This window comes from Zeus faber (genome assembly GCF_960531495.2).
Source record: "Zeus faber genome assembly, chromosome: 3".
NCBI lineage: Eukaryota > Metazoa > Chordata > Actinopteri > Zeiformes > Zeidae > Zeus > Zeus faber.
In genome coordinates this window covers 13,948,327-13,963,768 of record NC_137190.1, presented here as the reverse complement: position 1 = coordinate 13,963,768, position 15,442 = coordinate 13,948,327, and the positions used below count along the sequence as shown (strand labels likewise).

The 15,442-nt window shown below is 40.6% G+C and overlaps 1 protein-coding gene across 1 annotated transcript; it reads left to right on the top strand.

Annotated features, from left to right (window-relative positions):
* Window positions 1-6,293: 6,293 nt before the first annotated feature.
* Window positions 6,294-15,228, top strand: slc7a9 (solute carrier family 7 member 9; the record flags this gene model as incomplete). The annotated part of the gene is made up of 13 exons (XM_079998003.1): window positions 6,294-6,373; window positions 6,465-6,591; window positions 8,500-8,647; window positions 9,302-9,544; window positions 10,311-10,436; window positions 10,561-10,660; window positions 10,786-10,830; window positions 11,157-11,280; window positions 12,216-12,319; window positions 12,522-12,618; window positions 13,331-13,480; window positions 14,231-14,405; window positions 15,167-15,228. 13 exons carry the CDS (start codon window positions 6,294-6,296, stop codon window positions 15,226-15,228), a joined length of 1,581 nt encoding a protein of 526 aa, XP_079854129.1.
* Between the last annotated feature and the right edge of the window lie 214 nt (window positions 15,229-15,442).

Below are 15,442 nucleotides of genomic sequence, written 5' to 3'. Positions count from 1 at the left end.
GTCTGTCTATCTATCTATCTATCTATCTATCTATCTATCTATCTATCTATCTATCTATCTATCTATCTATCTATCTATCTATCTATCTGTCTGTCTGTCTGTCTGTCTGTCTGTCTGTCTGTCTGTCTGTCTGTCTGTCTGTCTGTCTGTCTATCTATCTATCTATCTGTCTGTCTGTCTGTCTGTCTGTCTGTCTGTCTGTCTGTCTGTCTGTCTGTCTGTCTGTCTGTCTGTCTGTCTGTCTGTCTGTCTGTCTGTCTGTCTATCTGTCTGTCTGTCTGTCTATTTATCTATCAATCTATCTATTGTTATGGAGAAAACCTCACTCTTAGGTTCTTATTCACATAAGCAGCACTTCAGGAAAGTTGAATACACAGATAAGACTTAAAAAAACCCAAAAAACAGTCTTTTTGAGGTCTGCAGAGTACACTGAAAACTCTTTGGCTTTCAAAGTAATATATTATTTCCAAAGCCTTGACTCCTCCTTGTCTCCCTAATGTTTTTCCCTCCTGTTTTCCTCCTATCTTCTGAGCTTACCACCATATCGAGATAATTTCTTAGAAGCCTAGTCTGACTCCGAGAGAGGGCACAGATCACTCAAAGTGAATTTTTTGCTTTTTTAGAGGCCTCTCTGTCGAGACATGCTTTCACTCTTACTAATATTGTCTGAATACATTGTTCATATTATGTCTAAATAAGTTATATCTTATTCCTGTTATGTCTAAATACGTTATATCTCATTCATATTATATCTAAATATATTATATCTTGTCTTCATGCAAACATATACTGTATTTCATGAGGTTAATTTGATACCCCGTACCTCTGCATTTCTTGTCTATAGGTTAATGATGGAAGGAGCCTCCTTCCTGTCTTCCACACCTGCTTCTAATCTGTGGCATACCAAACACAAAGACATGTTTACTTATTCATTGATTACCTTAAAAATAAGCTTAAAATTATACTACACTATCTATCTATGTATCTATCTATCTATCTGGATGACATTGTGGATAACAACAATGTCATTTGCTGCAGCATTATTGCCCAAAAGTCAATGTGGTGAAATAGACAATAATTTGAACAACTTAACAAAAAAAGATGTAGAACAGCACACATAAAGGTGCGTGGGTTGTCACTCATCGTCACTCATAGCCCTAAGAATTTAAGCAAGTTCCAGACTTATCATGAGGAATACCTAATATACTGTATCAGCAGCATTCATCTTTAGGGCTCTATTTGCAGCCGTCTCATTTCAAAATGTATTAATAAAATACTGTCTTGTCTTATTTTTCCACTCTAACATGTGCAGGAACCAAATAAAAGTGAAAATCTCCTCTCAGACTCTGAATGTTTAATAATGCCGTGAAGTTTTCAATTATGGCAGGACAAGATTATTCGTACAGCACATTTCACACACAAGGGCAATTCAAAGTACTTTACATAAGACATAAAAGGCATTACATAAAAGAGTAATGAAAGCACCGAAACAAAAAGCTATAAACAACATATAAAAAGACACGACAAACTCATAGAAAGGAAAGGTCAAAGTGCACTTTTAATCAGGCTGATTGTTCACTGAAAGGCAGTGGCAAATATAAATGTTTTGATCCTGGATTTAAAAATAGCGCTGAGTCTGAGATCTTCTGGAAGGTTGCTCCAAAAAGGTTGTTGTGGATGTCTGTTTAGGCGCGGGAAATGTTCAAGTTATGCATTAGTTATTTGTGGATTGTCCATTATTTGGAGGCCTGAGGATCATCCATCCAAACTCCTCTTCACTTCTACTACTAATGCTACTACTACTACTACTACTACTACTACTACTACTACTACTACTACTACTAATAATAATAATAATAATAATAATAATAATAATAATAAACAAATAAATAAATAAAAGGGCATCGTTGGAGGTAGTTTTATTTTAAAGAAGCGTTGTTTCCAAAGAAAAAGGTACAGGCTGGTGTGGAAGTGCAGTTTCCAATGTTACATCTAACATTATGCTTTGGATATCGTGATCAGTTCTTTCCACATATTCTCAAACTGACCCTTTCCATTGGTTTATTTACTGTTGTGTGTTAATAAACCTGAATGTTCCATTATGCTGCTCGTCTATTTTTTTTAACAGAATAGTGACACATGAACAAATGCAACACCAGGAGAGGGAGACCGCTGCTTCAACTCTGGAATCGGGGGTTTCGGTCAAACGGCTTCGTCGTGGCTTTGGATCGGTCTGCTATTGTTATTCTAGGTTACTGAGTTCATTATGTGAGTACGTTCTCATGATTGTGTTAGTAGATTACCTTGAGACCAGGCGGGGCCGTCTAAGTGCCGCTGCTGTTTAGAAATTGTGTGAGACGCCTTTCAGATGACCTGTCTCATGGTTCCCTGCAAACTGCCACGAGACCTGCGACGGAGCGCGGTGCTGCTGCAAACGGTAAAGTTACAAAGCAAGAGGTTGATAATTACTTTACCTTTATTTATTTCGTTTAAATGTTCAAATGTATCTTTGTTGAGAAGGCCATAATTCAATCTCAAACGATTGTGCAGAATTATTGTATTTTCAGAATCACAATCAGTTTATTCCGCCAGGTACATTTACATATACTACTATCATGGTGAGGTTTGGTGCAAAATTGAGAATAAAAGATTGTCAGATATATAGAAATATACAGACATAGAATAACTATATATATATATATATATATATATATATATATATATATATATATATATATATATATATATATATATATATATATACACAAATATACATACATATAAAGGTATCAAGGGATAGTCTTAAAGGGAAAAAGAGCCAGATAGCTACTCTTCCAGTCTATTTATACTAATTTTGATACATTTTCATTTTATTATCATTCATTGTCGTTTATATGGTCATCATCACGGAATAAAATCATTCTATGTACAAAGAAGCAAACTTATTTCGAATTAATCAATTTTGCTGTTACGGAATGCATGTGGAGAGCGCTCATCATGGGAGAATCTCTGACTTGTATTTTAGCCTCTGCAGTGAATGATCCAATAAAGCCCTGTAATGGCCCCCGACGACACGCCAAACGACAGCAATGTCTCTTTTGATCACCTTGGACAATAGCAGCCACACAGTAGTGATAAGATACAGGTAGCGGAGTGCCTTGAATCAAATCACCAACACTCTGAATCAAATAAATTCTAAATGATATTCAAAGAGCAATTCAGGAAAACAAAGGACTTTTGTTTCCGGTTGTTCAATAAAGATAATGTGATAATGATGCTCCCCACAGATCTAACTTTCTTAAGCGGTATTAGTATAATTTATCCCTTTTAAAGCTACACTAAGGTCATATTAATATATTTCAACTGTTTTTCTACTGGATATCCTTTTGGCCTTGCAGCTATCCTTGTTATACCGCCCAGCAGTGTCATACATCACATGTCAATTTATTAATTGTTTTAATTGTTAATTATTGTTAATTACTATTTTTATAAAAGATTGTTAGTAAGGCCTTTAAACATACAGGATCATCTTGAGACGCCCATGAAATCAGCGTGTTCACCTACTTATTGCACGGGTATAACAACGAGAGAACTGGAAACCTGGAACAGGGGAGAATTCCAATATTCTTAAAAAAACAAAAAACAAAACAAAACTGTAATTGTTATTGTGGCGGTCCCGTCACTGTGTGTCATTTTCCCAAACGGGACGCACGGAAGTTGTGAAAGGCTTCTCTTTGAGCTGACTGACAGATTATCCAAACGCTCGGGCGCGCAGAGGCCTGGATCAGCCCGTTAATCCAAACCACAACACACGCTTGACTTTCAGGCGTTCTGATTTTAATATTGTTATGGCTGAGTGGACGAGCGCAGTGAAGGCTGTTTTGTAATGTTATTGTGATTACGTTATGTCATTTGGCATCTGTTTCCATCCGGAACTCAGCACATTGGTCATCATTTTGTGGACCTCTTGTGGACATCGTTTGATAAAACCGATGATCCATGAAATCCAATGGAGAAAGAACTTTTTTTTGTTTCGTTTTGTTTTTTTAAGAGTAAGTCAGAGGAGACTCCAGTGGAAAAGCTATGAATTGCTTCAAGAAATGTTTAATCCACAGTTTATTTCAGAGAACTTTGACGTTGTTGATCCACTCAAGAGCCTCAGTCTCAGGAATGGCTCACTTTCTCCACATCTCTCTCTCTCTCTCTCTCTCTCTCTCACTCCCCTCCCCCTCCCCCACACACACGCATCTCAAATGTCTCTATCAAAGAGGTATTGTGAAGCAAGGTGGGCAAACAAAGAAGTTCCCTTCTCGAATGAGCGGTGATCACAGTGGTCTCCTCACTGGAGTCAGGACGAAAGCCTCCGAATATTACTGTCACAACAGATAATAGCAAAATAGTATTTGACAAATCCAACACCCAAGTGTATTTGTCGACTTTTTGGCACCGTCGCACATGCTTTCTTCCTTTGGCTCTAAGTTCTAATGGCACTGAAATAAACAGGCAGTCCTGTGGTGTACATAATAAAATACAAAAATGATTGATTTAAAAAAAAGTATATACAGTAGATAGCCTACTCACTTACACGTATATACACCAACACACTTCACTGGCTGGTTCAATATACCCTTCTTTTTTTTTTTAAATAGTACTATAATGTTGAAATTAAGACCCACCTTGTACGGTTCCAATTGGTTCTTTCGTTACCAGGTGAACCAGCAACATCCCCCTGTATGGGTGGAGTCTTCACTCCATAGCTGACATGTATTAACGTGTGTTATTCATATGACCACCTCCCTCTATTCCAAGACTCTGTCCAATCACAGACTCCTCAGCAGGAGAGGGGAGGCTTGGTTTGCTCAGTTCAGAATCACAAAAGGCTCCTGCACTTTGGTTGGTATCATTTGGGGTTTCCCACTTTGGGTCAGACAGCACTCATTGCATTTGGAAATAGCTGAGGGATAACGGAGCAGTGGTTCTGATGATTCTTGTGCTTCCCTGTGAGTATAGTGACAGTATGTCAAACTATATACGATTGGTAGTGTCAATATTTGTTGTTATAAATGCATGAAACAAACAACAATGTAAATAAGGTAGTGTTTATATTGCATGTAGTTAGTGAGCCTCTTCCATTCATTTCTTGAACTGGGGTTTTTAAGTATTCAATATGTTTTACATTTTATTCATGAACTAGTTTTATGTACTGGATATCCACTGCATACTGCTTCTCCTTTTGGCTTGTCATGTCATCAATAGAAGAGAATGATGTTATAGTCTTTGCTGCATAACTGACTGGTCACATCTTGGTCTTGCTCTGGTGAGTGAGAAATTCGTTTTAAAGTATTGTTTCTAAAGTGGTCCTGCACTTTTAATTGTGATGATTTGTGTGAGAGGACAGTCTAGTGGCTGTATAACAAAATGTGGAAGCAATGTAGGTTCATGGTGAATTAGTATAAGTATAAATAATAATTAAACAATACATTTACTGTAAAGTAGTGTCGCAAAATGTATAACACATGACGCCACTATTCCATTTGCATGGTATTTCACACCAAAACTATGGTAGTTCACACTGAAATTATAGTAGTACACAATGGAGTTATGGAAATTCACATTGAAGTCATAGTTGTTCACAATGTAATTATGGTAGTTTACAATAAAAGGGAATGTACTTCATACTGTAGTTATAGTAGTTCACATTGTAGTTATGGTAGTTTACAATAAAAGTTATGGTAGTTCACACTGTAGTTATAGTAGTTCACACTGAAGTTATGGTAGTTTGCAATAAAAGTTGTGGTAGTTCACACTGTAGTTATGATATTTCACACTGTTGTTGTCGTACTTCACACTGTAGTTATGGTAGTTTGCAATATAAGTTTGGAATAAAAGTTGTGGTAGTTCACACTGTAATTATGATAGTTTGCAATAATAGTTGTGGTAGTTCACACTGTAGTTATGGTAGTTCGCAATAAAAGTTAAGGTATTTCAAACTGTAGTTATAGTAGTTCACACTGTAGTTATGGTGGTTTACATTGTAGTTAGAGGCAAGAGGCTTTAATAACCGTTAGACAAGTGGAAAATGGGACAGGTTTTGGGACATGTTTAGCTGTACACGGCACTGAACATATTGCTGGACATGGTACTGAACAGGTTGCTGGACATGGTACTGAACATGTTTCTGGACATGGTACTGAACATGTGGCTGGACATGGTACTGAACATGTTGCTGGACATGGTACTGAGCATGTTGCCGGGCATGGTACTGAACATGTGGCTGGACATGGTTACTGAACATGTTGCTGGACATGGTACTGAGCATGTTGCCGGGCATGGTACTGAGAATGTTGCTGTACATGGTACTGAGCATGTTGCTGTACATGATACTGAGGGCTTTTATTTTCTATCAATTTGTGCTTTCATTTGTGTATCATTATTCCCATGTGTACACACCCGCTCCACTTCAGATGCCGTCAGGGTCACATGGAGAATAGCACCACGAGGCAGAGGACGGAATCCCACAACGGCTCCATAAGTTACACCTCCCAGATGGTCAAAGAGCTGCAGAGGAAGGCCACCGTGCTCCAAAAAGATGTGAGTAAGTGGTTGAGCACTTGATCACGCATGTGTGTCTGTGTGCTTTTGTGTAGTCCTCTATGTGTGGCGTGCAAAACTGTGGACGCTCTATGTACATAAAAGTGTGTGTGTCTGTTTCTGCGTGTCTGCCTGTGTGTGTGTGTGCGTGCGTGTGTGCGTGTGTGTGTGTGTGTGTGTGTGTGTGTGTGTGTGTACCTCTCTCTGCCGGCCTTTTGAAGTGACTCTGGCTCTTGAGAAAGAACCGGGTAAGATATTCACACCGTGGGATCCACAGCCATGACCCCGGCGCTGGGGCCCGGTATCAGGCCGTACCAGGACAGCCGTCAGCAGCATTAACTCAGGGCAGGTCCACTTAGCATTGCCGTCCAGATTAACACGCTTGACTTTTCGGGGGATCCAGAGGACGCTCGTCGCCCACTGAAACAAGCCACATTCCTTCATGGGAAGGTGCAAGTGTTGTGGCTGTGTATGAAAGCTAGAGGAGAAAGAAGAATGTGCTGAATGTGCTCTGTTAATATGTAGCCCTGTTTGGAGGCACCTGAGTTACTCAGTGACTTCGAAACAAGGACTAGATCCCAGAGGCAGATAACAAAGATCGTCATCTTCCTGACAATGCTAAATCACTGTTTTATTACCATTTATTGCTCTTTTTATTGTTGTTAATTTTGGCCAACACAGCATGCAACTACGTCACAAGCTCCAGCTATAAACTTGCCCCAATCTTCTTATCATCACCCTCACATGCAGTAAACATTATGTTTGTCATACACTGACGTACATTCATCCAATCGGATTTCCTTTAAACTCAATACACTGGAAACTCTGCCAACAGACAGGGGAACTCGCGTACGACACCATCCACACATGGAGTGTCTCTTTGCATTCATTGCAGATTATTGACTCATCTACTGCAATAGTTCCAGATCTTTCCATTTAGAATATGATAAGATTGTACCTTATTGTTTTCATTTACTTATTTGAAAAATAAAAAAAAAAGTTACATATTCCTTTTAATGAGATCAAGTGAAAATCGGAACAACATATGGCATCATTTCCAAACCATCAATTCCTTGCTTTGACAGCAGCAGTCTAATATTTTTCATTCCATTGTTTTTACATGTTTTAATAGTATTAAAAGTATTGTTTTTGAGTCATTGATTAAGGATATTTGCTAATCAAAGGACATTGATGGAGCATCATTGTGTTCGTTGGGTTTTACAAATTCAGCGACCACAATGAAACCCAGAGATTGGGCACTGGACTCCTTAGATGGCCGTAATTAAACCATTCACATTGTAAAGGCCTCCCCAAATTATATAATACTACGATACTACGATGGGGTTTCCTCCACCCAACGTCAGTTAGGACCCGCACCAAAAACATGCACACATCACCATTGTTCCGACCAGCGATGGACACTTGGTACCAGGTCCCCTGGCGCGTCGACGAATGCTGCTCACTGCTCCTGGCTGGCCCCCAGGAGGAAGGACAAGACGGGATGGGTGAAATGTAGAGGCCACATTTCACCGGCCACCACCCAAAAAAGCATGTGCGTGTGTGTGTGTATATATATGCGTGTGTTGTAGTGTGGTGTGTTGTGTGACCAATAAAGATTATTCTCTCCTCTTCGATTGCACAGAAGAGATTTTCAATGCTGTTTATGGCTGGTGATTCTTGGTGAGGTTGTTCATTTATTTTTAGTTTGTAGGAATCAGATGCGACCTGCCAGCCTGTTTATCTGATAATCTGATTGATCTGTTTGCTGAAATAAAGTGTTTAATTAAAGTTCATTGGCAGAGATTGGGGTTCATTACAGAGCATCTTTCTACAATTGTTTTCCTTCTTGACCTTTTTTTATTCTTATTGTGTGTGTGTGTGTGTGTGTGTGTGTGTCTGTGTGTGTAGGTAAACCTGGTGAGTGGCATCTGTCTTATCGTGGGGACGATGATCGGCTCGGGGATCTTCATTTCTCCCAAGGCCGTGCTGCTGCACACCGGTGCTGTGGGTCCCTGCCTGGTTGTTTGGGCGGCTTGCGGCGTGCTGTCCACTCTGGGTGAGAGAAAGAACACCAACACACAAATATCCAAAGTATATGTGCATACAAATACACATACAGTATAAGAACAGTATAAAAAAATTGTATCAAAAATAAGAATCTTAATTGAGAATCATAGGTGGAAAGAAAGTAAAATTCCATTCCTGGATTTTGAGTCAACCAGGTGGAATGGCTCTCATAAGGGCCATTATAGGGCTGGAGCAAAAATATGGCAGGACTTTTACTTTCTGAACTTTGAATTTTCTGCCTCTGATCATCACGATCACAACCAGAAAGTACATTTTAATATGCAAGGAATTTGTCGTGGTGCAGATTGGTGCATTTCTGTGCAGACAGGTGGCATAATAAAATGAAACAGTCTGAAAAAAAATCAAAAGGAGCCAAATTTACAAAAAGCGCCAACATTTATGAACAGAAATAGCCAAATATATCACAATGATGATCAGCATAACTTCATTCGATCAGTGAAAAAGACATACATTTTTATTATTTGCACCAATTGTGATTACTATCCTACTAACCATTTTAAGTGAACGAGAAGCTTTACTCTGTGTGTATGTGTGTGTGTGTGTGTGTGTGTGTGTGTGTGTGTGTGTGTGTGTGTGTGTGTGTGTGTGTGTGTGTGCGTGCGTGTGTGTTGCGGTTCCAAAGGGGCCCTGTGCTACGCCGAGCTTGGCACCATGATCACCAAATCGGGTGGCGAGTACGCGTACCTGAAGGAGGCCTTTGGACCCGTCCTGGCCTATCTGTACTCCTGGACCACCATCATGGTGCTGAAGCCCTCGTCCTTCGCCATCATCTCCCTCAGCTTCGCAGAGTACGCCTCCACCCCCTTCTACCCCGGCTGCACTCCGCCCCTCATCGTCACCAAGTGTCTGGCCGCGGCAGCAATACGTGAGTTAATAGTAGAAATGGACTCCTGTTTTCTCCTTCCTTAAAAACGTCCTCAAAGGTCCTCACATGCTGACGCAGCTTTCTGCAACTGTGCCCCAAAATGATGGAACTGGCTCCCAGCACCAGCAGACATCAAACCAGCAATCTTAATGAATTACTATAAGTGCCGGCTCAAACCATCACCAAACAAACGTTTAAATCCTTTAATTACCTTTAGTCAGAAAAAAAGGAGTGAACGTTTCTGAATGTCTATGCATTTATTTATTTATTAACATTATTTTTCTTTTTTCAATTTTGCTTGATGCACGCGTGTGTTTTAACGTATACTGTTTATTAACTTTTAATGTTTAACTTTTTGCATGTTGTATTTTACCATTTATTTGCATTTTTATACTCTTTGTGAAGCACTTTGTGTTGCATCTCCTGAATTGTGCTATACAAATAAAGTTATAATAATATTATTATTATAATTTATTATTATTATTATTATTATTATTATTATTATTATTATTATTATTATTATTATTATTATTTTATAATAATAATCATATTTTTTATTATTATTATAATTATTATTATTACTATTATTATTATTATTATCATTAATAACAAGGCCATCTGAATAAACACACAGCAAAGTAGCGGTGCAGTATCTCAGTGCAGATACCTTGTACTCTCAGATCACCTAGGTGTATATGCTGTATGCTGTGCATTAAAATTACATTTCTAATTCTTTTGTTGGTGTCTTTGACATCTATGTTTTCAGTGTTGATCGTTCTGGTCAACTGCTACAGCGTCAAGCTGGCGAGCAACGTCCAAAACTTCTTCACCGCCGCCAAACTCATTATCATCCTTATCATAGTGGGAGCTGGCATCGCTATGTTGGCAAAAGGTCGGTATTGGATCCGCGCTCGTCGGGAGCGGCGGTCGTGTTTTTTAATCTCTGCGCTCTCATCGACCTGTGGATGTCATGTCAAGTATCCTCTGTTGGGTTGTTTCGTGCTCCTCGCATCCAGGGCGCACAGAGAATCTGTCGAACACCTTCGAGGGTGGAGTGACCTCCGTTGGCGCCATCGGACTCGCCTTCTACAACGGGCTCTGGGCTTACGACGGCTGGTAACACCTTTTCCAGAGCATATCCGTGTACAAATGCGGTTTTATAGGTTATAATCAAACCCCGTGATTTACTGTTAAAAGGGACACATGACATAGACCTATAAAAGTGTCCTTTGTTCTTACAGGAATCAACTGAATTTCATCACAGAGGAGCTCAAAGACCCCTATCGGTGAGACCACGGTTCATGGAATAAGTTAGCTATTCACTGTTAAACTGCCAAGCACTTTAGACAACTACTCCATGTGTTTTTGAAAAGTTGCTTTATAAAATGCAGCATATGTGCCCATATCTACATCTATAACTTGCTACCAACAAAAATGTCTAAGAGATGGAGAGCAGCAACAGCTGGGTAGACATGGAAGCGTAGTATTAACTGAAGGAATGTGTGATTCCAAAATACTATACTGTACTATAGTGTAACTTTGCAAGGCGCCTTCGGTAATTCCTCTCATCGCCTTGGTTGAAAACGCATCATTTGGTGTCTGCTTGCGCCAGGAACCTGCCGATGGCCATTCTCATCGGGATTCCTCTGGTGTCCGTGTGCTACGTGCTGGTCAACGTCTCCTACTTCACTGTGATGTCCACCACCGAGCTGCTGCAGTCTCCGGCTGTCGCCGTGGTAACGCACTTGACCAAAAACCATCCCAGAATGCCGAGAACTGTCAGAGGGAGTGGCCGTCCCGCTTTATAACCTTCCCGTAACGTAGATAGTAGAACGTAGATTCTATTCATCTCCTCCGTGGTGAAGGGTCCCAGAGGGGAATCGAGAATTGGGGAAGTTGTAGGTTACCGTCTGGTTTTGGAAAATTTGGGAATTTTGAGAGAAGGGGGCGGTCTAATCATTATAAACCTAAATAGCTTAAAAGTTGAAATATAGACGTACCTCAGTCATGACCAGTTTCAACATTTTCCGTTGTATTATAATAAATTGACTCATTTTGAAAGTCTTTTGTCCCTGTGTTGGACGTTTGAATAATTCCACACATTTAATTTTGACATCAAAACTCCTCGACAGCAAAAACAACCGATGACTGGGCCACCGCCGCTATTTCCTTTTTCACATTTTAACGATTCTAATGGTTTTCCACGACACTCCCTACCTTTTTTTGACCAATTTTACCACCTTTGTGATTGAGCTACGACAGCCCTTTTGACAGCAACGCGGACTGAGCGGGTCACAAAAAAAACCCTTCGCCTCCAAACCCTCATCGGAGCCTGGACCCAAACTGTCGCCCAGCCCGGCGTCGGGGAGAGTTGGATTTTGTTTGCCGCTGGTTAACACGACATCGTCATCAGTAACCACGCTCGCATTTTCAGTTTGGGGAGAACTTGAAGAGGCAAGCAAGCAGGACATGGGAACTGACGGAGGAGGTCTTTTTTTTGGGAAAAAGAGATCCATCAGTGGGCCGACAATAAGTTTATAACTGTCTGTCTGACGCTGGCTTTCCATGTCCCGTTTGTTTCCGCCGAGGCTCGCTCAAAGCTTAGTGTCCATTCCCTAATTTCCCTTTGCCTTAGTCCCGTCTGGAAGGTTTGTCTGTTCCTCCTCCGCAGACTTTTGGAGACCGGGTGCTCTACCCTCTGTCCTGGATAGTCCCTCTCTTCGTCGTCTTCTCCACGTTCGGCTCTGCCAACGGGAGCTGCTTCACCGCCGGCAGGTAAGCTCTTTCTGGATCCAGCAAAAAAAAAAAAAAAAAAATGGAAGGGAAGAGATTAAATATTTAGGGGGTAATTTCCTGGTTGGGTTCGAGCCGGGGAAACGGAGAGAGAGAGAGGGAGAGAGAGCCGAGTACTTTACATGGCTGCGGCCGGCCGACGCTTGATGAATAAACCACCTCCGTGCTTCTCCTCCTCCCGCAGACTGACCTACGTGGCCGGCAGGGAGGGTCACATGGTGAAGATCTTGTCCTACATCAGCCTGAAGAGATACACCCCGTCCCCCGCACTCATTTTTAATGTGAGTTGTGCATATTTTACGTAGGGGCGTAGTTTTGAGCCGTGCACCCACCGGCCGTTTAACAGGGCCGTTCAAGTTCCTGATTTCACATTTTAATGCTGCATATTCCATAAAGAGCTAGTTAGAAATATCAATGGGATTATCACTGATGTAGTAGAAACTCATCTAATCACAATGTACACATTTTTTTTTTTTTTACAATATGTGTGGAAGTTCAATATCCTGCAAGATTACATTAGTTCAATATCCTATATAGTACTGTATGCGTGGTAGTCCAATATCCCCCTTGAAAGCTGTTAAAATCCCCCTTTTAGCCATTTCAAAGATTGACATTCCTTTCTTTTTCATGCATGAAAAAGCTTTTACGCACGGCGGCGCTGCTATGCCGTCAAACATATCGGCAGTGGGGCTGTTGCTGATGTTCAAGCCGCTTTAAGGATAACATTATTTGAGCAACATGAAATAGGTCAGCCACTCCTGGAAGGCTTTTTTTTGTTTGACCCCTTCTCAATGTTCCTTCCATTTCCTCTGGGAGTGTTTCCTTGCCGGGGTGAGGAATAAAACTAAGGGGACACGGTTGATTTCTATGTGAAATAGGAAGCTTGTGAAGCCCCTTTGAGACCGTGCTGCCATTACCGGCTGTGAATAAACTGGACTTGAATGCATTTTTGTGAATTAATGTTAAAATATCGTCCTCTACGCATTGTTTCAGGGAATGCTGGCGGTTATCTACACCATCCCGGCGGACATCGAGACGCTCATCAACTACTTCAGCTTCGCCCAGTGGTCGTTCTACGGTTTGACGGTGTTGGCGCTCATCGTCATGCGCTTCACCAGGAAAGACCTCCCGAGACCCGTGAAGGTAAAGCTTGATTTACACCGAACACTCAAAACAAACCGGAAGCCCATTAATGCCTGTGGTGAGTCCGATTACGCGCTGTGATGAGCCCCACCCAATCTGTGTTAAGTCCCGCCCCCACACGGATAAGGCCCACCCCTATGTGCTAAGCCCCCCTCCCCCTGTGATAAGCCCTGCCTCGTCTGCGATGCGAGATTTCCGCATCCCATCGAGGCTGCGGGATGCCTCCATATTTTTCAACCCTGGTGAAAAGTTTCGGTTTCGGAAAAGTTTCCACTGTTGGAACCTACTTTAAACTGCAAGTTGCGTACACGCTTCATATATACATGTACAAAATTAACATCGGAAGTTGCCATATTCACCATCAATGAATCTGTTCTTTTCTAAATTAAAGTTTAAAGTATATTAAAAAGTTTGAACAAAAACTAAATGAAAAGTTTAAAGCTAATTTTAAACACTATAAAATATTTTTTTCTATGCCTGTCATAAGCAAGTGGAAAAACACAAAATAGACAATAACAGATAGAGACACGCATCAAGCCGACAGTTGATCCCACTGTCTAATGCGTTTTGGGATTCAGTGTAAAGCCGGCTTTAGACCCTTTAGGAGACACACTGATAAACCAATGCTACACTGAGTCCCAGCTTTCTTCTGAGGTTACAGTCATTTAAAGTTTTGACGTCACTGTGAAGGCCTTCACAGTGAGCATGAGCTATATTGTTTCTCTCATGGAACGTGTTTCTGCACATTAGATTCCCATAGTGGCTGCCGGTCTGATGGTTCTGGTTTCCTGTTACCTGGTGCTCGCTCCCATCATCGATAAGCCCGAGTGGGAATACCTGTACTGCATCTCATTCATCTGCAGCGGCCTCGTCCTGTACTATCCCTTTGTCCATCGCAAGATCAGCTGGGTAAACAGACTCATGAGTAAGTGCTGATATTATCGATTTATTATAATTATTCATTAGGTTGTATTTATAGATAATAAAGAGTTATTTCCGCACAACTTGAAGTAGGGAACAGCTAATATTGACCACATGACAACAATCAGTCTACCTACCTATCTATCTACCTATCTATCTATCTATCTATCTATCTATCTATCAGTCAGTCAGTCAGTCTGTCTGTCTGTCTGTCTGTCTGTCTGTCTGTCTGTCTGTCTGTCTGTCTGTCTGTCTGTCTGTCTGTCTGTCTGTCTATCTATCTATCTATAGGGTATGTAGAAGTAGTACAATTACTTTACAGAAACAGATGCAACCACTAATGTAATTAATAGGTGTAAACAAGTAAGTTAAGACAAAAATGCACACTACTGCTATATTACACATTATTTAAAAAATACCATATTTACCAGTAATAACAAGTAATAACAGTAATTGTCACAGGATTCCCATACACACATAACACATACAATTACAAATAATATTACATATATTACATAATAATAATAATTACATATTATATTATTATTAATGTTATTTCCAAAGTACCTTCTAATATCTTGTGAAGCAACTTTAAAATAAATTTTTCAACACATTAAAATGGTTGACCTTTGATTCCATTTTCATCTTTTAGTGAACTTGCAATCATCTCACCCTTTATTTGAACTAATAGCGATGTCGGCACGCATGGATCGGTACGTCACCTCATGGGGATCTTGCTCAACAGATAACTTTACCTTCTTGCAGGTCCCATAACGCTCAATCTTCAGCTGCTGATGGAGGTGGTTCCCCCTGAGAAAATCGAATGAAAACGGAGAGAACCTACATAAAAAAAAAAAACAAAAAAAAAACAACCTTCACTGGAATCCAGTGGCGGTGGAATGGCCTCCTTCAGTTTCTCAGACTTTAGGTGTTGACGTGGAGCGTGGACAAGATCTCTACTCGTTTGCCGTTGGCTGGCTCTGTGTGTGCAAAGCGGGAGGAGGAGGACGTGTGTTTTGAAGGAACTCTCATGGAATTGAT